Source organism: Microcaecilia unicolor, chromosome 7 (assembly GCF_901765095.1).
Source record: "Microcaecilia unicolor chromosome 7, aMicUni1.1, whole genome shotgun sequence".
NCBI classification, from domain to species: Eukaryota; Metazoa; Chordata; class Amphibia; order Gymnophiona; family Siphonopidae; genus Microcaecilia; species Microcaecilia unicolor.
In genome coordinates this window covers 125,625,047-125,651,459 of record NC_044037.1, presented here as the reverse complement: position 1 = coordinate 125,651,459, position 26,413 = coordinate 125,625,047, and the positions used below count along the sequence as shown (strand labels likewise).

At 49.2% G+C, this 26,413-nt stretch overlaps 1 protein-coding gene across 3 annotated transcripts in view; it reads right to left on the bottom strand.

Moving 5' to 3' along the window:
• PATL2 (PAT1 homolog 2) overlaps window positions 1–26,413 on the bottom strand; it is a 221,562-nt gene that overhangs the window by 157,670 nt on the left and 37,479 nt on the right. For all 3 annotated transcript variants that reach the window (XM_030209546.1, XM_030209547.1, XM_030209548.1), the window contains exon 4: window positions 15,367–15,438. In XM_030209546.1, the coding sequence (XP_030065406.1) occupies window positions 15,367–15,438 (72 nt within the window). The remainder of the gene's footprint in view (window positions 1–15,366; window positions 15,439–26,413) is intronic.

Genomic DNA, 26,413 nt, shown 5'->3' with positions numbered 1-26,413 from the left:
CTATCCAAACCTTTTTAAATCCCTCTAAGCTAACTGCTTTTACTACGTGCCGTGACAACGAATTCCAGAGTTTAATTACACATTGAGTGAAGAAATATTTTCTCAAATTAGTTTTAAATTTACTACTTTGTAGCTTCACTGCGTGCTCCCTAGTCCTAGTATTTTTGGAAAAAGTAAACAAGCGATTCACATCCACCCATTCCATGCCACTCATTATTTTACAGACCTTTATCATATCTACCCTCAGCAGTCTCTTCTCCAAGCTGAAGAGCCCTAGCCGCTTTAGCCTTTATCATTGTCGTTGCCCTTATCTGTACCTTTTATAATTCCACTATATCTTTTTTGAGGTGCGGTGACCAGAATTGAACAATATTCGAGATGCAATCACACCATGGCAAGATACAAAAGCATTATGATGTCCTCATTTTTCTTTTCCGTTCCTTTCCTAATAATACTTAACATTCCATTAGCTTTCATAGCCACCTCACACTGAGCAGAGGGTTTCAACATATCATCAGTGATGACACCTAGATCCCTTTCCTGGTCGGCGACTCCTAATGTGGAACCTTGTATTACGTAGCTATAGTTCAGGTTCCTCTTTCCCACATGCATCACTTTGCACATTAAACATCATCTGCCATTTGGATGCCCAGTCTCCCAGACTCGTAACGTCCTCTTATAAATGTTCACAATGCAATAGAGGTCCCTGGACTGTCCAGAGCAGGCAACCATCACCTCAGGAATAGCACACACATTCCTTCCACTGCTAGACACTTTGTTTAAATCAAATGGACTTTTTTTTTAGTTACATTTGTACCCCGCACATTCCCACTCATGACAGGCTCAATGCGGCTTACATATACAGGTACTTATTTTTGTACCTGGGGCAATGGAGGGTTAAGTGACTTGCCCAGAGTCACAAGGAGCTGTGCCTGAAGTGGGAATCGAACTCAGTTCTTCAGTTCCCCAGGACCAGAGTCCACCACCCTAACCACTAGGCCACTCCTCCACTCTACAGGATGTGAAGAACACTAGTCTTGAGCATATTTATTTTGGGTGACAAAGGCCACCAAAGGTGGCCCTTGCCCCACAGCCTACTTTCAAATAAGGCTAGACACTGTGAAATAACACAAACCCCTGCAAAGACACCCAAAACCTATCCTGAAAATTAACCGCACCATAACAGCCCTAACCTATGTATGAAAAGACAGTGCTAGAAATATTACAGTGGGACCTAGAGAAGTGTTTCCCAAGTTGGTCCCGGAGAACCCCCTTGCCATTCAGGTTTTCAGGCTATCCACAATGAATCTGCATGAAAAAGATTTGAATGTAATGAAGGCAGTATATGCAAATCAATGTCATGCATATTTATTGTGGATAGTCTGAAAACCTGACTGGCAAGGGGGTACTCCAGGACCAACTTGGGAAACACTGCTCTAGAACACAAAAAAAAAAAAAAAAAAAAAAACTTACCACACCATAATAGCCCTAACTCACCCATGAAAAGACAGCGATATATAGATAAATATATAGATAGATATATTACACTGGGCTCTGGAGCACCAATATACTACTCTTGGGAAACTGGAACAAGCTGCACCGTTACACATTCCTACACAGACACTACATGCTAGCAGAATCCTTCACATCAGTCACACATGCAGAACATGGACAGACCCTCATCTATATAACATAAGAGTAGCAATACTGGGTCAGACCAATGGTCCATCTAGCCCATTATCCTGTTTCCAACTGTGGCCAACCCAGGTCACAAGCCTGTTTTTTAAGCTTATGAGCTAAGAGCTTACTAGATTTGTTGCCAAATTCAAAGTGGCTCTGCTGAACTCATTGTAGTTGTTCTGCAATGTCAGCTAACTGCAACTCATGCAGTTCATGGCGCAGTTTACGCAACCACTCTATCAGTACCGATGAATGTTGCGGGGCCCGTTGATGCAATGATCTCTCTACTTCTAGTAATTTTTTTTTTTAACGTATCCTCTGTCTTCCAACGTTTCCTTTGTACATGGGCCTTCAAGACTATAAAGTGGCCATGCTGCACTGCTTTTAACCCATCCCATAAAACAACTAACAAGACCTCCCCGTTATCATTAAATTGAATATACTCCTTGATGTGGTTTTCCAACTGAAAAGCATATGACATTTCTGATAGGATAGAGTCATCGAGGCGCCATTCAGGTCTATCTCCCCGTACCGTCAGAAGACTCAGCTTAAGTACTACAGGACTATGGTCTGACCACGTGCGGCAAGCAATCTGATGTTCCAGAATTACGTGAGCAAGCTCCACATCCCCCAACCAGAGGTCGATACATGAAAAAGATTGATGCACTTCCGAATAGCAAGTATATTCCCGAGCAACTGGATTGGTCTGTCGCCAAAAATCTGAAAGCTGCCATCGTGCCAGGAACGCATGAAACAGTTCGCGGTCCCGTTGTGCATAGAGCACCTTTTTGGTGGAGTTATCTAGAGAGGGGTTAAGAGTTAAGTTAAAGTCTTCCCCAATCAGCAAAAAGCCTACTTTATGCTGTAGCAATATCTAATCTAGTTGGTGAAAAAAATCTCTGTGATCAGTTAGGCCCACACACATTCAGTAAAGCATACTTTTAGTTTAAATTTCTTTTTATTAGTTTTCAATACAAAGATAAACAAGAGTTCACAACAAAACAACAGATAATACTTTACAGCAAAAAGTAACCCTGGAGCTCATAGGTGAAAACAACTATCCATGTCTAGGTTAAGATAAAAGCAAGAACCCCTCTAGTTTTAGTGCCATCTTTGTTAGAGGCAAAGTACTGATAGGGATATTTGTGATGTCTGCAAAGTGGCTCATGAATTGGCTTTAAATGTTGTTTCTTGAATTAACGCAATATCTACCTTCAATCGCATTAGCTCCCGATATAGCAGCTGGCGCTTCATAGGAATATTGAGGCCCCTAACGTAAGTACTAAAGAAACGTCAGACATCTGTATACAGATCTAGAGAAATACAATTAACCTGAGACCCATTGTCTCTAGCATGGCCAGTCCCCTCCTTCCAGATCCTTCCCCCCATCAAGATACTAGACTTATATTGAACATTCACACATCCTATAACATTCTTTTTCCCCCTCCCCTCCCTCCCCCCAGCCACTCACACAACAAGATCCTCCCTAACACAATAACAGAGAGGTATCAAGTAGAGAAAGTGAGGCACTCTCCTTGCTCCCTTATGTTCTTATAACAGATCATACATAAATGAATGCATATTATTCCCAACTCTTAAACAAGTCACGTAACTCAGATCCAATCACACGTATACATAACAATAGCAAACAAACTTGTAAGCTTGACTGAGCATAAATCATAGTTAGCCTGATCATGTAAGCTGTCCATCTGATTTTTGGCGTTGCAAACGTTTCTGTCCTTTTCCCACTCGCTGCCACTGTGGACGCGCAGGCAAGGAGGCCGCTCTGGAACTGCTGAAGACTCCTTTTGATTCCACTCAGGTAAAGCCCCCCGAGCTTCTTCTACAGATTTAATCTGGTGCATGCAGCCATCTTTATAGAAAACCAGAGCAAATGGATGTCGCCAATGATATTTGATACCCATTTCACGGAGTTTTAAAGTAACTGATTTCAGTTCAGCTCTTCGCTTCAAGGTGGCTGAAGCCAGATCTTGATAGATCTCGATATTATAAGAGTCCCATTTGAAATTATGAGCCTTCCTGGCTGCTTGCACCACTTGCTCCTTACACTTAAAATCTTGAAAGCAGGAGATTATGTCCTTAGAAAGATTCCCTCTTGCGGGCCCAAGGGCTCTGTGGGAGTGCTCCAGGAGAATCGCCATAGGGTCAATAGCTGTTCCTGCCTCAGTCAAAAGCAAGCTAGCAATTTGCTGTACTCCTGATTCACAGTCTTGATAAGTTGGTGTTTCAGGCAGCCCCCTGAAGCGCAAATTGCGCCCGCGGCTGCGGTTCTCAAGATCTTCGATCTTGTCGGTAAGCTGCCGAAAGCCCGCCTGCGTCTCAATAAGCCGCTGATCGATCGAATTCATCTCCTCCGAGTGATCATCTATCCGGCTTTCCATTTCTTCTATCCGCGTACCCAGTTCCCGGATCTCGCCCCGCAGATCAGCTCCTAGGGTCGCCAGGTCAGAGAGGACTGCCTTGAGGTCCACCCTAATTTCCTGAAGCCAGTTTTTAAATTCAGAGAAGGGCGCTGTTGCCGGGTGTTCGGGTTCAGTGTTGGGTTCAAACAGATCTCTCGGGGATGATCCACCCTAGCGCTGAGTTAGGTGCGGAGCCTCTGGCGTTGGGCTTACCACGTGGTTTGTGGTGGCGCCTGAAAACCCGTATTGGGACAGGTCTGCTTGTCGGTTCATCGCCAAAGGTAGAAAAACTAATTTTCCAGTTAATCTGGTCAGCGCCTTCCCGATTGCACCTCAGATGGTCTGATTTGTTGGGAAATTAACTTAATTTAGCCAAAAGGGAGCGGAAGCTTCTTCTTCAAGCAGCCATTCTGCTAAATGACACCCCCCCCCCCCCCCCCCCAATTTCAATATATTCTATCACCTTTAAAACACCAGGCTTCCCAAGGCAGATTACAACAGTTAAGATGAACCCATCAGGAAACAGGATAGCCTCACTGAAATCTGGACATATGTATTGAATAGAACAAGAACAGCAAAGAAAAATGAGCTCAACCTATAGAGTTTATAATTGCGGTTTCTACCGGCTACAATATTTTTTGAGGTTGTTTTAGTGCTATTCAATTGTTATTTCTTTGCTCCTCCTGCTTTTAAGGCACTGCCTATCCAACTGAAACAGCTTTAGATTTGTTACAGATGGACCAACAAAAAATGACAAGGTGAAGGCAGCAGCTCATAAGTTTGCTTTCTTCGTTTCGAGTGAACGGCAATGACTGCTATGCAGGGGAGTGGAAATAGATTTACCAAACCAGCTTCTTTGCTTACAATGGACTAGATAGGCTCACTTCCACTCCTGTCTATTAAAACCTCCTTGGGCAGCTCTTTTTTCCCTTCTCCACGCCCCCCCCACCAAGTCTTACATCTTTCGCGTTTTGCCCGCAGCCTCTCTACAGTCCATATGGTCATTTTCAGTGCCCTGAATTGTTCTCCCTCCAGCACCGACGATTCAGATAGTCAGCCTTCTGCCAGCATCGGGGCCCCTCCTCAGGCGCGTCCCACCTCTGTGGAAAACAGGACATTGCATTACAGTAGGCGGGACATGCCTGAGGATAGGCCCCAATGCTGGCAGAAGGCTGGCTATCTGAATCGCCGGTGCCAGAGGGAGAACGCTTCAGGGCTGTAAAAACGGCCACGCAGATGGGAGAGAGTGGGCAGAAGAGACAGGAGAAGCTCACGCGGGAGGGGAGAGGACAGAGGCAGAGAAAGATATTGGCATGTGGCGGAGGCACATAGGCACAGTTTTTTTTTCTAAAAGTCTGGTTGGGGGAGTGACCGCTCGCTCTGTGCCCCCCCCCCCTAGCTACGCCACTGCCTGGCGCGCAGCCACATCCAAATGGTAATGCCTTGCAAAGGTATACACCGAAGCCCAAGTTGCCGCTCTGCAAATCTCTTCCAACGGCACTAAATGACACACTGCGAAGGACGTGGCTTAGGCCCTCGTAAAATGGGCCCGCACCTGAAGAGGAGCCACCTTTCCCAGAACTAAATAGGCGGAAACAATCGCTTCCCGCAGCCATCGTGCCACCATGGTCTTCGAGGCCATGTTTCCTTTATTACGGCCTGCAAACAGCACAAAGTGGTCTGAACGATGGAAGGAGTTTGTGGCCTCCAAATATCGGATAAGAACGTGACTCACATCCAAAAACAGCGCAGAGCCCAGAAGGTGCCCGAGTAATCTGCCTTCCGAACGGCTGGTAACATCAACGACTGATTCAAATGAAAGCGAGACACCACTTTAGGCACAAATGATGGAACTGTACTAATGCAGACCCCAGCCTCAGTGAAACGGAGAAAGAGGTCCCTGTAGGATAAAGCTTGAAGCTCTGACACCCGCCTCGCCGAGGCCACCAGAAATACAGCCTTCAGCGTAAGGTCCTCCAAGGATGTCTTAGACAAAAGTTCGAACAGAGGACGCTGCATCACCCGCAGTACCAAATTAAGGCTCCACTCCAGAAGAACTGGAAACCGTGGAGGACGAACGTGGTTAACCCCCCCCCCCCCCGAAGAAATCGCACCACATCCGGATGCGATGCGAGGGAATGACCATATAAGCGGCCCCTAAAACATGCCAAGGCTGCCACTTGCACTTTCAAGGAGCTCAAGGAATAAGCTTTATCCAGTCCGTCCTTCAAAGAAGCTAGGATCGATAGTACCGTAGCCGTCTCCACCGCAATTCCTGATGAAGTACACCACGAGACAAAGGTATGCCAGCCACGCTCATAGACCGAAGACGTAGAGCGTTTCCGGGTCTGCAGCATCGTAACTATGACTTTCTCGGAATAGCCCTTCAGTCTGAGGCGTGCGCCCTTTCAAGAGCCATGCCGTAAACCCAAAGCGAGTGGGATTCTCCATGACTACCGGACCCTGGCACAGAAGATCGGGGTAGACCGACAAGTGCAATGGTTTGTCGATCACTAAACGGACAAGATCCGCGTACCAGGGCCACCTGGGCCTGTCCGGAGCCACAAGGATCACCAGACCCGAGTGTCGTGCTATCCGCCCGACCACCCAGCCTATCATTGGCCACGGAGGGAACGCGCACAGGAGAACCTCCGGCCACGGCTGAAGGAGAGCATCTATGCCTTCAGACCCGAATCCCCTGCCCCTGCTGAAGCGGGAGGCCTTGGAATTTGAGAAACGTGCCATCAGATCGAACGCTGGAATCCTCCAGAGTGCCGTGATCTGCCGGAATGCTTGTTGGGAAAGCTCCCACTCCCCCAGATCCAGTTGATTCCGGCTGAGGAAGTCCGCCTGAACATTCAGAACTCCCGCAATGTGCGCTGCCGACAGGAGGAGGAACAGATGACGCTCCGCCCATACACTTAGAAGCGAGGCCTCCTTCGCGAGCTGAGCGCTCTTGGTGCCACCCTCCCATCTGTTGACGTAGGCTACCACCGTAGCATTGTTGGATAGGACTCTGACTGCCGCTGCAGAATCATCCCAAACGCCTGTAGAGCCAGACAAATCGCCAAAAATTCCAAAAGATTGATCATCCAAGCCGCTTCTGTCTGGGACCAGATCCCCTGAGCCATCCAATAGAGACAATGTGCCCCCCCCCCCTCCCAGCCTGACAGGCTAGTGACCGGAGTCACGAGAGGCACTCCCCTCTGCAGATTCCGTGCTAGCAGCCACCAGCTCATGCCAAACAGGGCGCGTGGTGCCCAAGGAATTCGGATCACATAATCCTCGGACTGGGGTGACCACCGGCTGAGAAGTGACCACTGCAGGGGTCGCATATGGCCCCTGGCCCACGGCACCACATCCAACGTCCCTGCCATGGACCCCAGAACCTGAACATAGTCCCAAGCTCTGGGCACCGGGTCCTGTAAAAGGGAAGAAAGTTGACTCGAAGCTGAGGAAACGCTGATGCAGCGGCCAAATGGGAATATGCTAATATGCCTCCTTGAGGTCAAGGGCGGTCAAATACTCTCCTGGCTGCACTGCTGCCATAACAGAGCGCAAGGTCTCCATTCGAAAATGATGGACCCTGAGGGCCCTGTTTACCGCCTTGAGGTCGAGGACAGGGCGGTACGCGCCACCCTTCTTGGGCACCACAAAGTAAATGGAGTAACGGCCCTGGCCGTACTGCTTCCAGGTGTAAAAGCTCCAACAGCGTCTCCCGGATTGCTGCCCACTTGGCTATGGCCTTGTATGGGGACTCCAAGAAAAAAATCTGTCAAGGGACGGGCAAATTAGAGCTTGTAACCGTCCTGGATAACTTCCAGCACCCAATTGTCTGAAGTTACCCTGGCCCACTCCTCCCAAAAATGGGACAGGTGCCCCCAGATAGGAGGAAGGAGATAGGCCAGGGCCCCATCATTGCGTGCCTCTGTTACTCTGCTGCCCTCGTGAGTTAAAGGTGGTGGGGCTGCGGTCCCCATGAAAGGGCTGCTGCCGCTGCTGGAAGCGAAGCATCTGAAAAGAACCAGACCGCCCTGGCCTGTAATGCTTAGCCTCCCGAAAGCGGGGGTGGACCAAGCAAAAATTCACCTTCTTATCCTCTGGCAGTCGCTGACTCTGAAGAGTCCCTGAGCTCTTTCACGATTGTTGCAAGATCCTCACCAAAGAGGAGCTGCCCTCTAAAGGGCAACCGAGCCAAGCGGGACTTGGAAGCGACATCCGCCGCCCAGTGCCTCAACCAAACCCAACGACGGGCGGTAACCACCAAAGAAACCTCCTTGGCTGAGGCACAAAGTACATCATAAAGCAAGTCTGCCAGGTAGGCTAACCCTGATTCCTAAGGCCGGCAGGTATTCAAACAGTTCTTGTGCAGAAGAAGCCTTCTGAACCCAAGAGAGACAAGCTCTTGCTGCATATGACCCGCAAACAGAGGCCTGAAGGCATAAGGATGCTACTTCAAAAGCCGATTTAAGGGAGGACTCCAGCTTCCGGTCCTGGGGGTCCCGAAGGGCCGTGCCTTCCTCCACTGGCAACATGGTCTTTTTTGTAACTGTCGTAATTAAAAAGTCCACAGCTGGCATCTTTAAGGAGTCCACATCCTCTGAACACATGGGATAAAGTCTCACCATTGCCCGAGCCACCCTGAGGCCAGCGTCGGGTGTGTCCCACTGCGCCGCAATCAACACCTTCATAGCCACATGAATATGAAAAGCTCTAGAGGGGCCCTTGGTCCCCCATCATAATGGAAGTGGCAGCACTTGCCGAAGACACCGCATCTGGAGAAGAAAGATTTAAAACTTCCAGAGCCTGCACAATGAGAGAGGGGAGTACGTCCCTACGGAACAGCCATACCACTGTGGATCATCACCTTCCCCTGACGGCAACTCCCCCTCCTCTAGCCCCTCTGACGGCGCCTGCAGGGAAAGCAAAGTTACTTACCTGTAGCAGGTATTCTCCGAGGACAGCAGGCTGATTGTTCTCACATATGGGTGACGTCCGACGGCAGCCCCTGGATCGGAATCTTCCTAGCAACAAAGCTTGCTAGAGCCCTCGCGCGCACCGTGCATGCGCGACCGTCTTCCCGCCTGTAGTGCGAACGTGCCTCAGTCAAATTACAAGCAAAGACACAACTCAACTGCAAAGGGGAGGTGAGCGGGTTAGTGAAAACAATCAGCCTGCTGTCCTCGGAGAATACCTGCTACAGGTAAGTAACTTCGCTTTCTCCGAGGACAAGCAGGCTGTTTGTTCTCACTGATGGGTATCCCTAGCCCCCAGGCTCACTCAAAACAACAAACAGGGTCAATTGGGCCTCGCAACGGCGAGGACATAACATAGATTGACCTGAAAAATAACATCTGAGAGTGCAGCCTGGAACAGAACAAAAATGGGCCTATGGGGGTGGAGTTGGAGTCTAGATCCCAAACAGATTCTGCAGCACCAACTGCCCAAACCGACTGTTGCGTCGGGTATCCTGCTGAAGGCAGTAATGAGATGCGAATGTGTGGACAGATGACCACGTCGCAACCTTGCAAATCTCTTCAATAGTGGCTGACTTCAAGTGGGCCACTGACGCTGCCATGGCTCAAACGCTATGAGCCGTGACTTGACCCTCAAGAGTCAGCCCAGCCTGGGCGTAAGTGAAAGATATGCAATCTGCTAGCCAATTTGAAATGGTGCGTTTCCCAACAGCTACTCCCCTTCTGTTGGGATCAAAAGAAACAAACATTTGGGCGGACTGTGTGAATGGGCTTGTCCGCTCCAGATAGAAGGCCAATGCTCGCTTGCAGACCAATGTGTGCAATTGACGTTCAACAGGGCGGGTATGAGGACGGGGAAAGAATGTTGGCAAGACAATTGAATGGATCAGATGGAACTCTGTAGTGTGAGTGCGGAGGACTACTCTGTTATGATAAAATTTAGTATATGGAGCATGGGCTACCAAGGCTTGAAGCTCACTGACTCTACGAGCTGAAGTAACAGCCACCAAGAAAATGAGCTTCCAGGTCAAGTACTTCAGATGGCAGGAATTCAGTGGCTCAAAAGGAGGTTTCATCAGCTGGGTGAGGACAACATTGAGATCCCATGACACTGGTGGAGATTTGACAGGGGGCTTTGACAAAAGCAAACCTCTCATGAAGCGAACAACTAAAGGCTGTCCAGAGATAGGCTTACCTTCTACACGGTAATGATAAGCACTAATTGCACTAAGATGAACTCTTACAGAGTTGGTCTTAAGACCAGACAAGTGCAGAAGGTATTCAAGCAGGGTCTGTGTAGGACAAGAGCGAGGGTCTAGGGCCTGTCACACCAGACGACAAACCTCCTCCATTTAAAAGAGTAACTCCTTTTAGTGGAATCTTTCCTGGAAGCAAGCAGGACTCGGGAGACACCCTCCGACAGACCAAAGGAGGCAAAGTCTACGCTCTCAACATCTAGGCCGTGAGGACCAGGGACCGGAGGTTGGGATGCAGAAGCGCCCCCTCGTTCTGAGTGATGAGGGTTGGAAAACACTCCAATCTCCACGGTTCTTCGGAGGACAACTCCAGAAGAAGAGGGAACCAGATCTGACGGGGCCAGAAGGGCACGATCAGAATCATGGTCCCATGATCCTGCTTGAGTTTCAGCAAAGTCTTCCCCACCAAGGGTATGGGAGGATACGCATACAGGAGGCCCTTCCCCCAATAAAGGAGAAAGGCATCTGACGCTAGTCTGTCGTGGGCCTGAAGTCTGGAACAGAACTGAGGTACCTTGTGATTGGTCTGAGTAGCAAAGAGATCGACCAAGGGGGTGCCCCACGCTTGGAAGATCTGACTTACCACTCTCGAGTTGAGAGACCACTCGTGAGGTTGCATTATCCTGCTCAACCTGTTGGCCAGACTGTTGTTTACGCCTGCCAGATAAGTAGCTTGGAGAAACATGCCGTGACGGCGAGCCCATAGCCACATCTGGATGGATTCCTGACACAGGGGGTGAGATCCGGTGCCCCCCTGCTTGTTGATGTAATACATGGCAACCTGATTGTCTGTCTGAATTTGAATAATTTCATTGGACAGCCGATCTCTGAAAGCCTTTAGAGCGTTCCAGACCGCTCGCAACTCCAGGAGATTGATCTGAAAACCGGTTTCCTGGAAGGACCAACGTCCTTGAGTGTGAAGCCCATCGACATGGGCTGCCCACCCGAGAGACGCATCCGTTGTCAGTACTTTTTGTGGCTGAGGAATTTGAAAAGGATGTCCCAAGGTCAAATTGGATCGAATTGTCCACCAATGTACGGATTGTAGAAACCCCGTGGACAGCTGGATCATGTCCTCTAGATCCCCGGCAGCCTGAAACCACTGGGAAGCTAGGATCCATTGAGCTGATCTCGTGTGAAGACGGGCCATGGGAGTCACATGGACTGTGGAGGCCATGTGGCCGAGCAATCTCAACATCTGCCGAGCTGTGATCTGCTGAGACGCTCGGACCCAGGAAACAAGAGACAGAAGGTTGTCTGCTCTCGCCTTGGGGAGGTAGGCATGAGCTGTCTGGGAGTCCAGCAGAGCTCCTATGAATTCTAGTCTTTGAACTGGGAGAAGGTGAGACTTTGGATAATTTATCACAAACCCCAGTAGCTCCAGGAGCTGAATAGTCATCTGCATAGACTGTAGAGCTTCTGCCTGCGAGGTGTTCACCACCAGCCAATCGTCGATATGGGAGCACATGCACTCCCAATCTGAGCAGCGACGCCACTACAACCGCCAGGCATTTTGTAAACACCCTGGGCGCAGAGGCAAGACCAAAAGGTAGTACACAATACTGAAAATGCCATGTCCCCAGACGGAATCAAAGATACTGCCTGTGAGCTGGTAGTATCAGGATGCGAGTATAAGCATCCTTCAAGTCCAGAGAGCATAGCCAATCGTTTTCCTGTATCATGGGAAGAAGGGTGCCCAGGGAAAGCATCCTGAACTTTTCTCGGACCAGATATTTGTTCAGGGCCCTTAGGTCTAGGATGGGACGCATCCCCCATTTTCTTTTGCACAAGAAAGTACCTGGAATAGAATCCCAGCCCTTCCTGCCCCGGTGGCACAGGCTTGACCGCATTGGCGCTGAGAAGGACGGAGAGTTCCTCTGCAAGTACCTGCCTGTACAGGAAGCTGAAGGACTGAGCTCCCGGTGGACAATTTGGAGGTGTTGATATCAAATTCAGGGAGTATCCTAGCCGGACTATTTGAAGAACCCACCTCTGGTGAAAAAATTTTAACCTCCCCCCGACTGGTAGATCGTCCGGCATGGACACTTTTATAGCGGCTATGCTCGCCTGGAGCCAGTCAAAAGCCCGTCCCTTGCTTTTGATGGGGAGCTGCAGGGGCCTGTTGAGGCGCACACTGTTGACGTGAACGAGCGCGCTGGGGCTTAGCCTGGGCAGGCTGTCGGGAAGGTGGATTGTACCTACGCCTATTAGAAGCATAGGGAGCATTCCTCCTTCCCCCATAAAAACATCTACCTGATGAGGTAGATGCTGAAGGCGCCCGGTGGGAGAGTTTGTCGAAGGCGGTGTCCCACTGGTGGAGCTGCTCGAGCACCTGTTCGACCTTCTCACCAAAAATATTAGCCCCCCCCCCCCCCCCCCCCGGCAAGGAGCATTCGCAATCCGCTGCTGGACTCGATTTTCCAGGTCAGAGGCACGCAGCCATGAGAGTCTGCGCATCACTATCCCTTGAGCAGCGGCCCTGGACGCAACATCAAAAGTGTCGTAAGCACCCCTGGACAGGAATTTGACAAGCCTTCAGCTGCCTGACCACCTCCTGAAAAGGCTTGGCCTGCTCCAGTGGGAGCTTACCGACCAAGTCCGCCAGCTGCCGCACATTGTTCCGCAAGTGGATGCTCGTGTAGAGCTGGTACGACTGAATCTTGGACACGAGCATAGCAGAATGATAGGCCTTCCTCCCAAAAGAGTCCAGAGTTCTAGACTCCCGCCCTGGGGGCGCCGAGGCGTAATCCCGAGAACTCTTGGCTCTCTTGAGAGCAGAATCCACAACGCCAGACTCATGAGGCAACTGGGTCTTCATCAACTCTGGGTCCCCGTGGATCCTATACTGGGATTCAATCTTCTTGGGAATGGAGGGATTAGATAATGGCTTCGCCCAGTTCATCAGCAATGTCTGTTTCAGGACATTATGCAGAGGAACAGTGGACGATTCCTTAGGTGGTGAAGGATAGTCCAGGACCTCAAACATCTCGGCCCTGGGCTCATCCTCAGTAACCACAGGGAAGGGAATGGACGTAGACATTGTCCCAGAGAAAGGAAGAGAAAGACAGACTCTCAGGGAGAGAAAGCTTTCTCTCTGGCGAAGGAAGACCACAAGACTCCTCATCAGAGAAATATCTTGGCTCTTCCTCTGCTTCCCACGAGGCCTCCCCTTCGGTATCGGACACGAGTTCTCTGACTTCAGTCCGAAGCCAGGCCCGTCTCGATGCCGAGGAACCATGTCCTCGATGGCGATGCCGAGAAGACGACGAAAGAAGGTCTCTTCAGCGACGTTGACGGGGAGTCAACTTGGGTGGCAGCCGAGGCCGATGCCGCAAGCGGTACCGGCATCGCAGTCCGCACCACGGGCAGGGAACCAACCGCCACATCTCTCAATGGTACCGACGGCGCAAGCACCACCGGTACTGGAACAGATGGTCGCAGCAGCCCTTCCAGAATCCCTGGAAGGATGGCTCGGAGGCGCTCGTCTAAAGAGTCTGTCGAGCAAGGCTGTGGGGTCGGTACAGGCGACCAAATCAGAATCTGCCTGGGGCGCGGAGGCGGTACCAGGCTGTCCGGAGAAGAGAGCATCGACACCTCTTGTATGGAGGGTGAGCAGTCCTCCCAGTGTAGACGCTTCATGGGTGCCGAATCCTTCGGCGTCCCGGAGCTCTCGGTACCGTGACGGGAAGGTGACTGATGACGATGCTTCTCTGCCTTCGCATGAACTACTTCACCGGTACCTCCCGGTACCGACGAGGATGTGGAATCCACACGTCTCCTTGGGGCCGGGTCCGAAAGAGGTCGGTCCTGGGGGCCTGTACCACAGGAGTCCTCGAGGCAGGTGGAGACCCACTCGATGACTCACTGCTGCCAGCGTGAGAAGGTCTCTGGACAGCCATTACCTGCACTCCTGACGTCGATGCAGTCTCTGGTGCCGACATCAATACTGTCTCCGATGATCTCGGCACCGCTACCGACGTAGACGTCGAAGGACCGGGCACGGCTCGGCACAGGCGCTCCCACTGGGCCAATCTCGACGCTTGTATCCGCTTTTTTAGACAAACACACAGAGCACAAGCGTTGGGGCGATGACCAGCCCCAAGACACTGAAGACACGAAGCGTGTGGATCAGTGGCTGAGATTGCCCGGCTGCACCGCATGCACTTCTTGAAGCCACTGGCGATGTTCAAGGTCATGGATGGAAAAATCGCAGCGGCGAAGTCAAAATCCACGATGGTGCCAAAGAAGGGCACAAAAAAGGGAAAAACCCGTACGGGTGGCCAAAATGGCCACTCGTGACAACGAAAGGAAACTTACGGGGACAAACTAAGAAATAAAAGGAATAAGTTAACACTTTTTTTTTTTTTTTAAAGAACAAAGAAACACGAGCGACTCACTCAAACAACAAAAACCGGCGAAAAACGCGAAAACGGAGTGACGGCTCTCTCTCTGGGGCGCAGAACAGCCGCACTGAGCCATGGAATAAAAAAAAGAGAGGCACGTTCGCGCTACGGGCGGGAAGACGGTCACGCATGCGCCGTGCGTGCACATGCGCGCAAGGGCTCTAGCAAGCTTTGTTGCTAGGAAGATTCCGATCCTGGGGCTGCCGTCGGACATCACCCATATGTGAGAACAACTACTACTACTACTTAACATTTCTAGAGCGCTACCAGGGTTACGCAGCGCTGTACAAAATAAACAAAGAAGGACGGTCCCTGCTCAAATGAGCTTGCAATCTAAAGAAGCAGCCTGCTTGTCCTCGGAGAATCCCCAGCTTTCACTTACTGATGGCATCTGTGATTTTTACTGGGGCAAAATCAGGAGGAGAGAGTCACTCGTGGTCAGGATGATTTTAAATTTGTCTAAGTAGAAAGCTGTCTGTTTACAGTTCAGGAAACTTATAGGATATACCAGAGCAGCTTCTGCTGCCTTGATCCTTGTGCAGCATGTCTCCTGAAGGATTTTTTTTTTTAAATTTCTGTTTCTTAAAGTTTTTCAGTTATATAAAGCACACACACCTGACATTCTTACCAGATCTTGCTCTGCCTCAAACTCTCCCCAGGTAGAACAGATTCCGCTATCCACAACAGCACTGTCCAGAGACTGCAAGAAAAAAATCAGACACACCATGGTTAGTGACCTCTCATCTACTGTTCACCTAGGGCAAAGGTATTAGAACTTAAACCCTCATGGGCCGATCATAAGCAAACGCAGGCACTAGAGGCTATTAGCACCATATTAGCACCTGCGTTTCCTACCGCCCCATGATCAGCGCTCCAAAGCGCATGAAACAACGCGTTCGAAACTCTGCATGCAAAACAGGGCTCTTAGCACAAGTAGCATGCAAATGCATGCTAAACCTACTCCTCCCCAATGATCAGTGAGCAGCTTGCCAAACATTGGTGTGCTGTCCGTGGCAAAACCTACACCAGCTCGGAGCTGGCGTTAAGGTTTGTAGACCATTGGGGAGGAATGGCGAGTCCTGTCCAGCATGCATTTGCATGCTAGAAGGCCCCCCCATTTCCCCCCAATGCAGCTCTGCCACAGCAGCAGGAACCCCGACCCCACCTAGCAAAACAGGGGCTGGAGGTCTGGTCCCCCAGACCCCCCCCCCCCTGAACACAAGTTCAGGGTGGCTGGAGATCCGATGGGTCTTCAGCCACCCTATCACCCCCCCCAGCATCCCAAGTAAAGCCCTGGTGGCCTAGTGAGCCGCGAAATCAAGCCCCACCAACTTGGTGGAGTAGAAGCCCTCTTCCCTGTCCCTCCCCCCCCTTTGCTGGTGGAGGGAGGTAGACTCCCTCCTCTTCCAGCAGCGCCACCTCAAAAATGGTGGCACCCAGCCTTGCCCAGTGCATGCTGAGATGCGTTGGGTGAGGCAAAGCTGTGCCGATGCGGTAAGCGAGGTAAGCGGCGCAGGGGGGCGCCCACCTCTGGAGGGCGCCGCTGCTGTGCTTACCCTCGCCCCGCGCCGCCGAGGCCTTTAAATCTTTTGGTCGCAGCAGCGTCAGTGAAAGCGCTGCTGACCAGTGGCGTAGCAAGGGCGGGACGGTGGGGGCGGTCCACCCCGGGTGTCACCAGAAAGGGGGGTGCCGCTGCTCTTCATCCTGGCACCCCCCCCCCCCCCAGCCCTTTAAAAATAAATTGCCGACGCGATAGCGAGCGCAGCACCTCGTGTGCAAGTAAAAGAAGCGGATCCGATCATCTCATTGGGCCTTCCCTCACTGTCCCGCCCTCCTCTGACGCAACTTCCTATTTCCTCTAGGGCGGGACAGTGAAGGAAGGCCCAATGAGATGATCGGATCCGCTTCTTTTACTTGCACACGAGGTGCTGCACTCGCTATCGCATCGGCAATTTATTTTTAAAGACCGGGTGGCAGGGAGAAGACGAGGCAGGGTGAGGGTGGGGGACAGATGGGGTGAAGGTGGGGGGGGACTCGGATGGGCAGAAGGGACTGGGGTCTGAAAAATGAGCAGGAGGGAGAATGGGGTCATGCCTGGGGCAGGGGTGGATGGGAGAATCAATGGATCTGGAACTAGGGGCAGCCGCAGGTGGAACTGGGAGCCGAAAAGAGGGGGCAGTGAGAGAGGGGGGATAGATCCTCGATGGAATGGGGAGTGAGAGGGAGGGCAGACCCTGAATGGATGGGAGGGGGAAAGAGAGAGGGCAAATGGTGAATCGAAGGAGCAGAGAGAAAGGGCAGACAGTGGATAGAAGGGAGTGAAAGAGCAGACAGTGGATGGAAGGGGGCAGAGATAGAGGGCAAATGCTAGAGGGAAAGGAGAGAGAGAGGGCAGATGGTGGATGGAAGGGGCAGAAATAGAGGGCAGATGTGGATGGAAGGGACATTAGAGAGGGCAGACACTGGATGGCAGAGAGAGAGCGAAGACAGATGCTGGATGGAAGGAAGACGGTGAAAAGAAGATGAGGAAAGCAGACACCAAAGACAACAAACTGTAAATATATATTTTTATTATTTTGCTTTAGGATATAGTATTTTAGCTGTGTTAATAAATGTTTATAAATAGAACATGTAAATAAGGTAATCTTTTTATTGGACTAATTTTAATATATTTTGACAACTTTCAGAGAACAAAACCCCCTTCCTCAGATCAGGATAGGATACTGTAACAGCACTATACTGTATTGACCTGAGGAAGGAGATTTTGGTCTCTGGAAGCTAAATGTATTAGTCCAATAAAATGGTATTATTTTATTTTCTGTATTTGTTTTATTTCTATTTGTTAATTTGTAAAGTGGTGATTGGTATTTGTTAGTTTTTTCAAATTTACATCTGCTGTCTTTATATTTTGCACAGTACTAGGAGACATTTTCTGTTTCTGTGGTGTTGCATTGTATGCAGAGTCTGGCATCGGGGGTTCAGTTTAATTTTTGTCTAAATAGAAAGTTTATGATTACTTATTCTATAGTGGATTAGGGTGTATCTGTGTTTGTGAAAAAGACATGGCTTTCAGTTGGCATTGACTGTGCAGGATCGACGATCTGTACTATTTTGTCTGGTTTCGTTTTACAATAGGTGAATTGATGTTCTAGTGCTCACTGTAGTGCTTAAGATGCTTTCCTTTTCCTTGTGTGACTCGTAGAAACGACTGCTTATGGTATGGTAAAATTGCTCTATAGGTCGTGAGTGTTTTGTATTCTCGGTATGCCTAGTACTGGATTTGGGGGGGGGGGGGGTGTTAAAAAATGACTGGCCCCGGGTGTCAACTACCCTAGCTACGCCACTGCTGCCGACGTCTCCCTTCCCTTGCACTCGTTGGTTCCCTCAGTGTCCCGCCTTCTTATGACGTCAGAAGAAGGTGGACACTGAGGGAGCCAAGAGCGCAAAGGGAAGGGAGACGTCGGCAGCACTCCGCTTTCACTGACGCTGCTGCGACCGGAAGTAAAAGATTTAAAGGCTCCAGGGTGCGGAGGGAAGGGCAGAGAGGCATGGATGGGAGGGCAGGGCCCAGGGAGAGGACAAATTGCTGGAAGGGGAGGGGAGAGAGGATTGCTGGCTATGGATGGAGGAGGGAAGGGCAGAGAGGGACAAGGATGGACATGGGGGCCCAGGGAGAGTACAAATTGCTGGAAATGGAGGGGAGGGGAGAGAGGAGGCAAGGATTGCTGGATGTGGATGGAGGAGGGAAGGGCAGAGAGGGACAAGGATGGACATGGGGGCCCAGGGAGAGGACAAATTGCTGGAAATGGAGGGGAGGATTGCTGGCTATGGATGGAGGAGGGAAGGGCAGAGAGGGACAAGAATGGACATGGATGGGAGGGCAGGACCCAGGGAGAGAGGAGAAATTGCTGGAAATGGATATACAGCAAGAAATGAAGAAGAAAGGAGAAAAGTAAAGAAATAAATGGAAAGGAAGCCCTGGAAATGGAGTTAAGAGGACAGATAGCAGCAGAATCAGATACTGGACCAGCATGATTGAAAAAAGAAAGTCACCAGACAACAAAGGTTGGAATATGTCCACTTTGAGAATTTACATCTGCTATCTTATTTTGCAATGTATAGCAATTTGTTTCTAAGAATATTGCTGACAATTCCTTTCAGTGTGGCAAGTGGTGAGCGATCATTTTCATGGGGGGGGGGGGACGTGATCATTTTCACGGGGGGGGGGGGGGGGCACCAACTGATAGTCTGCAGGGGGGGCGCCAGAGACCCTAGGCACGGTCCTGGGGTGAGGCTTCACACCAAATAATGGAGTTCCATTGCCAGATGACTACAAGATAAAATTAAGGTGTATATAAATATCTAGGAAGTAAAACAATCAAGCATACATGCCCCCTAGAGGACAGAACAGTAAAGATTACAGGAAACAAAAATTGATATAGAAAGTGAACATCTCAGAAGATACGAACCATTAAAAAGATGACAATCACCAGAACAAGCCCCTATGAAACTATACACTAGCCTCTTAAAGGTCTTGAAAATCTCTCTATGTCCATGAGGTCATTTACAAGAATTACTATGCACCAAGATTGTATATTCCCACAGCCAACAGGAGGATTAAGCCTTGTAATTATATCTACAGAGCTACTATCATAGGCCTCCAGGCTAACAACGTCATCAGATCCAAGTACACAAAAGGTGTTGGAATATGAAAGTAAACATCTAGAATTCACTTACATCATTAAACTAGGATCAAACATTCTGATGAGTAGAAAGAATGAGTGAAAATGTATACGTATTTATAGGGAGAGAAGACATAGAATTTACTAAAGAAGAGGAAAAAAAGATACCCACTCCAAAAAAAGAACTCTTTAAAGAATTAGATCAACAAATGAGAAAAACAAGTAGCAAACAAGTGGCAAACGGATAAGTATGGTTGGAAATATAAAAAGTATTGCTCCAGGAACCATTTATTAATCAATAACCATTCACCTGGCTGCTTAAGGAATTGAGGAAAAGTCCTTAGACCATTATTAAAATGACTTGGGGAAAATCCACTGCTTATTTCTGGGATAAATAGCATAAAATGTACTGAACTTTTTCAGGATTTTGCAAGGTATTTGTGACCTGGATTGACCACTGTTGTAAACAGGATGCTGGGCTTTATGGACCCTTGGTCTGTCCCAGTGTGGCAATACTTATGCACTTAAACCTAAAGGATAAGCAACTGATAACTGGAGCCCAGGACAGCAGATTCAAAGCTAGCATAGGAAAAAAAGAAAGATTGATACAGAATAGATATCCGTAGATTTTGTAAGAAAATGCTGGAAATAATTACTCATCTTGGAGCTGGCTGCAAGTTCCGATGGAAGAACATTTCTTTACAGAAAAGCACAAAAAGTGGCACATCTCATGTATTGGAAACTTTGTAGACATTACAAGTTGCTGTACTTGAAAAACACTGCTACCATGACCCTACTAGAACTATGGAAAATTTAGAGGCTACATTTTTAACCCACAATCACTTGGGACATACCCATTCCAGCAGGTGAAGATAGAGATGGCTACACTGAAGGCATTGATAACAGATGGACAGCCCCCACCTCTCTGTTAGTATATGTTGTATCCAAAGCAGTAGGAAAAAACTGAAGAACACAAACTTTCCTCATAAGTAAACAGTGCAATTTTATAACAAAAAAACAAGATTAACAAGTTATACAGAACAGGACGGTTGCATCCTGATGTGTCTAGCATCAGTGCTTCTTCTGCTTTTTTTCTTTTATGTGCACCTGAAAAGAAGTCATGACTCCCCAAAAAGAGAGGCACCAGGCGATCAGCAAGAGAAAGAAGCAATCAACGCAGCCAAAGAGAACAGGGTAGGATCCTGGATTCATCTGCTGCGACTAAAGGAAAGAAAATTATCAGGTAAGACCTAATTTTATCTTCCTTAGCGTCAGCAGCAGATGAATCCAGGAACTGGTGGGATGTAGCAAAGCAGTTTCTAAGAAGGGTGGGAAGCCGCCACTGCCACCCCCCCCCCCCCCCCCCCCCGAAACAACACCGCAGCCCTGAATTGTGCGTCTGCTCACGCTGCAACATCCAATCTGTAATGCTTCTAAAAGGTATGTCGAGAAGCCCAAGTAGCTGCTTGACAAATCTCGCCAAAAACAAGTGCAGAAGTCTCTGTCCACGAAGTTGGAATGCGCCAGGACAGCCTCCAGCACCACCTGACCTTCCAATATATGCAGACACAGTGGCCTCCTTAAGCCAACAGGCAATGGTCACTTCAGAAGCCGCACTACCCCTGCGAGGTTCCAAAGACAGCACAAAAAGATGATCAGACTGCATAAAGTCATTTGAGATCTGCAAATAATGAAGCAGAACGCGACACACATCCAACAACCATAGCTGGGCAAAAGTCCCTGGATAGTCCTCCTGTCTAAACGCAGGTAGAAAAAAAGGGACTGATCGAGATGAAAAGAAGAAATGACCTTAGGCACAAAGGACGGAAGCGGCCGAATCGTAACGCCCATTTCCGAAAACAGCAGAAAGGGGGTCGCAACACAACAACACTTGAAGCTCCGAGACCCGATGAGCTGATGCCATAGCCACCAAAACACTGTCTTGAGAGTAAGATTCTTTTCAGATGTCCGGCGCAGAGGCTGTAACGGAGACGCCTGCATTGTCCTAAGGACCAGATTCAGACGCCAAGTCGGACAAAGTCGGCAAAAGGGAGGGCAAAGATAAATCGCCCCACGGAGAAACCTAACAAGATCCGGGTGGGCTGGCGGCGATGTACCAGTGACAAGGCCTCTGAAACAAGCGAGAGCAGCCAAGAGAATTATAAGCCAAACCCTTCTGCAATCCGTCCTGAAGGAAGATCAGCGTCTGAGAAACAAACAGTCACAGTAAAAGAAGATCCTGCATGCAAAGCACACCACGTCTCAAAGACTCGCCACACTCAAACATAAGCCATTGTAGTAGACTGCCTCCTAGCTTGCAACAACGTAGGTATCACTGCATCTGAGTAACCCTTTGTCCTCAATTTAGACCTCTCAAGAGCCAGACCATAAGACCAAAGTGGGAGGGAGCCTCCATCTGAATTGGACCTTGATGGAGCAGATCTGGCAACACCGGAAGACAAAGAGGCGTGTCCCTCAGAAGACGCATCAAATCATACCAACGCCAATGCAGCCAGTCTAGGACCACTAGGACGACTGGACCCTTGTGTTGTGCAATCCTGTGCAGGATATTAAGGGCCAAGGAGGGAAGACGTAAAGCAGATACTCCTCTAGCCAGAGCAGAAGTAGAGTGTCTAATCCTTCAGACCCAAGCTTCCTGCTGAAGAATCTCAAAACTTTGGGAGGAAGTGGCGTCATCCGTGCAAATGGTAGCTTAAGTGAACAGCTCCGTTCAGGACTATTTACAAATTGAGCGATTCGCTGTCTCTGGCTTCCCTGGTGCTTTATAACTTCTCGGTGCGAGCGGAGATGCCACCTAGAAAAAACCTGGACAAGTTCCGGTTTTCGGCGTGCCGGCAGACGAAGATGAAAGACGGAGCTGAGGGCGAGGTGCAGGAGAGCGGGAACATGGCGGCGGTACAATCAGAGGAGGAAAGTGGGAGCATGCAGGAGAGTGTGGTGGAGGGCAAGTCACTAAACGAGAGCTGGTGCAGTGGCTTAAAGAGCTCCAAGAGGATATAGCAGGAGTCCGGAGTGATGTAAAAGAGACTCAGAGATATCAGACTCAGAGATATCGAAATCTCACACTTGAAAATCATGTGAAGAATACAACTAAGAAAATGTTCCACTCCATGTGGAAATTCAAAAGAGTAAAACCTTTTCTCCCAAGGTCCATCTTTCGGAACCTGGTACAGTCATTGGTATTAAGTCACCTGGACTATTGCAATGCACTTTACGCTGGCTGTAAAGAACAGACCATCAAAAAACTTCAAACAGCCCAGAATACAGCAGCCAGACAGGAGTGGAGGAGTGGCCTAGTGGTTAGGGTGGTGGACTTTGGTCCTGGGGAACTGAGGAACTGAGTCCGATTCCCACTTCAGGCACAGGCAGCTCCTTGTGACTCTGGGCAAGTCACTTAACCCTCCATTGCCCCATGTAAGCCGCATTGAGCCTGCCATGAGTGGGAAAGCGCAGGGTACAAATGTAACTAAAAAAAAATATATATATATATATATATATATATATTTGGAAAAACAAAATATGAAAGTGCAAAACCCTAAGAAAGAAACTACACTGGCTCCCTCTTAAAGAACGGACCACATTCAAGATTTGCACGATTGGCCATAAAATCATTTACGGAGATGCCCCGACTTACATGCTAGACCTCCTGGATCTACCACCCAAAAATGCTAAAAGATCTTCCTGAACCTTTCTTAACCTACACTTCCCCAGCTGTAAGGGATTAAAATACAAACTAACACACGCGACCACCTTTTCCTACTTGAGTACGCAACTGTGGAATGAACTCCCAATTCACCTGAAAGCGATCAATGAATTAAGTAACTTCCGCAAATCTCTGAAAACATCTCTCTTTAACAAGGCCTACCACGAAAACCCATAACTAACTAAACCACAACATCTAACTACCTTTATCAGATTGTATCTTTCTATAACCACCTGATCAATTCCTCTTGTTACTACTACTACTACTACTACTTGACATTTCTAAAGCGCTACTAGGGTTACGCAGCGCTGTACAATTTAACATAGAAGGACAGTCCCTGCTCAAAGGAGCTTACAATCTAAAGGACAAATGTACAGTCAGTCAAAGAGGGGCAGTCTACATTTCCTAAAAGGTATAAAGGTTAGGTGCCGAAAGCAACATTGAAGAGGTGGGCTTTGAGCAAGGATTTGAAGATGGGCTCAGGAAGTTTATTCCAAGCATAGGGCGAGGCGAGGCAGAATGAGCGGAGCCTGGAGTTGGCGGTGGTGGAGAAGGGTACTGAGAGGAGGGATTTGTCCTGTGAGCGGAGGTTACGGGCGGGAACGTAAGGGGAAATGAGGGTAGAGAGGTAATGAGGAGCTGCAGACTGAGTGCATTTGTAGGTAAGAAGGAGAAGCTTGAACTGTATACGGTATCTGATTGGAAGCCAGTGAAGTGACCTGAGAAGAGGGGTGATATGAGTATATCAGTTCAGGCGGAATATAAGACGTGCAGCAGAGTTCTGAACAGATTGAAGGGGGGATAGATGGCTAAGTGGGAGGCCAGTAAGGAGTAGGTTGCAGTAGTCAAGGCGAGAGGTAATGAGAGCGTGGAAGAGAGTACGGGTGGTGTGCTCGGAGAGGAAAGGGCGAATTTTGCTGCTGATATAGAGAAAGAAGCGACAGGTCTTGGCTGTCTGCTGGATATGGGCAGAGAAGAAGAGGGAGGAGTCGAAGATGACTCCGAGGTTGCGGGCAGATGAAACGGGGAGGATGAGGGTGCCATCAACTGAGATAGAGAGTGGAGGAAGAGGAGAAGTGGGTTTTGGTGGAAAGACAATAAGCTCGGTCTTGGACATGTTCTTTGTAACACCAATTGAATTCTTTACCCTGGTATGGCGACACCATATCAGGTCTTTGTAAGCCACATTGAGCCTGCAAATAGGTGGGAAAATGTGGGATACAAGTGCAATAAATAATAATAAAAAATAAAACTGAGTTGGGTGAATTGGGGACAAGAGTTGCGGCAATCGAAGACTCGGTGGAGGTCTGTGAGGAGTTGAACATGGTGAAGGGGGTCTGCTCTACTAATTCGGAGGCACTTCAGGAGGTGAAAGATCAGGTGGAGGAACTTGAAAATAGATCTAGGAGGAATAACCTCCGAATTAAAGGCGTTCCTGAGACTGAGGATTTTCGTGATTGTGCAAAAGTGGTGGCGGATTTCTGCACTCGTGTGATGGGCCCGGGGGCTGAGAATGAGCCGGCCATGTGGCAAATTCAGCGGGATCACCGCAGTCTGGGCCCCGTGAGAGAAGGCACAACTAGAGACATTATTGTTTGCTTTGCTGACTTTCCGACAAAGGAGCGTCTTTTGGCTAAAGCCCGGCAGCAGCAATCGTGGGCGTGGAGAAATTGTAAAATCAGCGTGTTCCAGGATTGGGCGTGGGTCCCGCTGCAGAAGAGGCGGACTTTGAGAGGTTACTAGATTTTTGCGGGGCCGTGGGCTGAGATACCGCTGGATGTTTCCGTTTGCGGTGTAGTTGTCTGTGGGAGGAAAGTCAAGAAAAATGAAATCTGTATCGGAAGCGTGGAGAGCTTTGAAGGATATGGGTTGTACGGACCTGCCGCCAGTAGAGGAGACCACAACCTGGGATAAAGATCGGAGCTCGGCTTCTTTGTGGTGTAAGGTGGGAGCTGATGGGCACAAAAGGCATAAGAGCTCCACCTGAAGAGACAGTTGAATTTCAAATGCGGTTGAGTGTGGACACATTTCTGGTTAGGCACAGGAGGCTTTGGGATTGTTTGGATTTTATGATTGTATGTTGGAGGGTTAGGGGAGGGATGTTTGGTTGGATGATGCAATTGGGGGGGAGGGGGGAGTAGGGTAGGACTCTGGTAATTATTTGGCAGAGTAAATGTTGGGAGGGTGGGGGGGAGGGAGTGGGGTGGTAGTTTGGTTGTGAAGTAGAAGGGGGGAGGGAAAGTGCGGGGTTTAGAATGGAGGGGGGGTTCAGGAGGTGTTTGGGGGGAGGGAGGGGTTGTGTGTTATGAGTGATAGGATGAGGAGTTGGGGTGATTGGGTGATTCGTGTGCTGGTTGGATGTGAGGTGTGGGATGGATGTATCTGGGGGTCTGTTTGTTTTTTTAGGGGTTTTGAGCCATTTGGGAGATGTTATTTCCTCACGTGTTGGCAGGCTCATTTGGAGATGGGTCAGCCAGTCGACAGAGGGAGGGGATTGGTAAGGGGTGGGTGCAGGGAGTAGGAGAGCAGGGAACACCGGAGTTGATGGCAGTGGGGTTGTGGAATGTAAATGGGTTGAATAAATCAGGGGAAGAGGAGTATAGTTTTTAAAGAATTGGGTAGACTTAAAAGGGACATTGTATTTTTGCAGGAGACTCATTTGAGATCTCGGGATCTTCCTCTGTTAAAAAGGAGGCCGTTTGAATTAGTGGTGGGTCATCAGGGAAGGGATGGAAGGAGGGTAGGGGGGTGGCTATCTTAGTTCGGGAGGGATTCGGGTTTGTGATTAATCAAGAGTTTAAGGAGTCGACTGGGAGGTGTGTGGTCGTGCGGGGTGTGTGGCAAGGTAAGGAAGTAACGTTTGTTAATGTTTATGCCCCTAACTTTGGTCAGGCGGGGTTTTTTAGGAAGCTGTTGGGAGAATTGCAGGATTTTGTGCAGGGGTCAGTGGTGGTGGTGGGTGATTTTAATGTCATGCCCAATGCACGACTAGATCATTCACTGGGGGGAGGCTATTATAGTCGGCGGAGTCGTAAAGCGCTGCAAGAGTTCTTTCGTGGGTTGGAGGTGGTAGACAGCTGGCGATTGTTGCATCCTTCGCAGTGTAATTACACATTTTTTTCTCATGCCAGTAATTCTTACACATACATTGATAGCATATGGGTCCATTGCTATCTTTGGGGGTCTATGGGGAAGGCCGAGATAGAACATATTCAGATATCGGATCATGCCCCAGTTTGGATTACTTTAGAGGGCTCTATAGGGCAGGT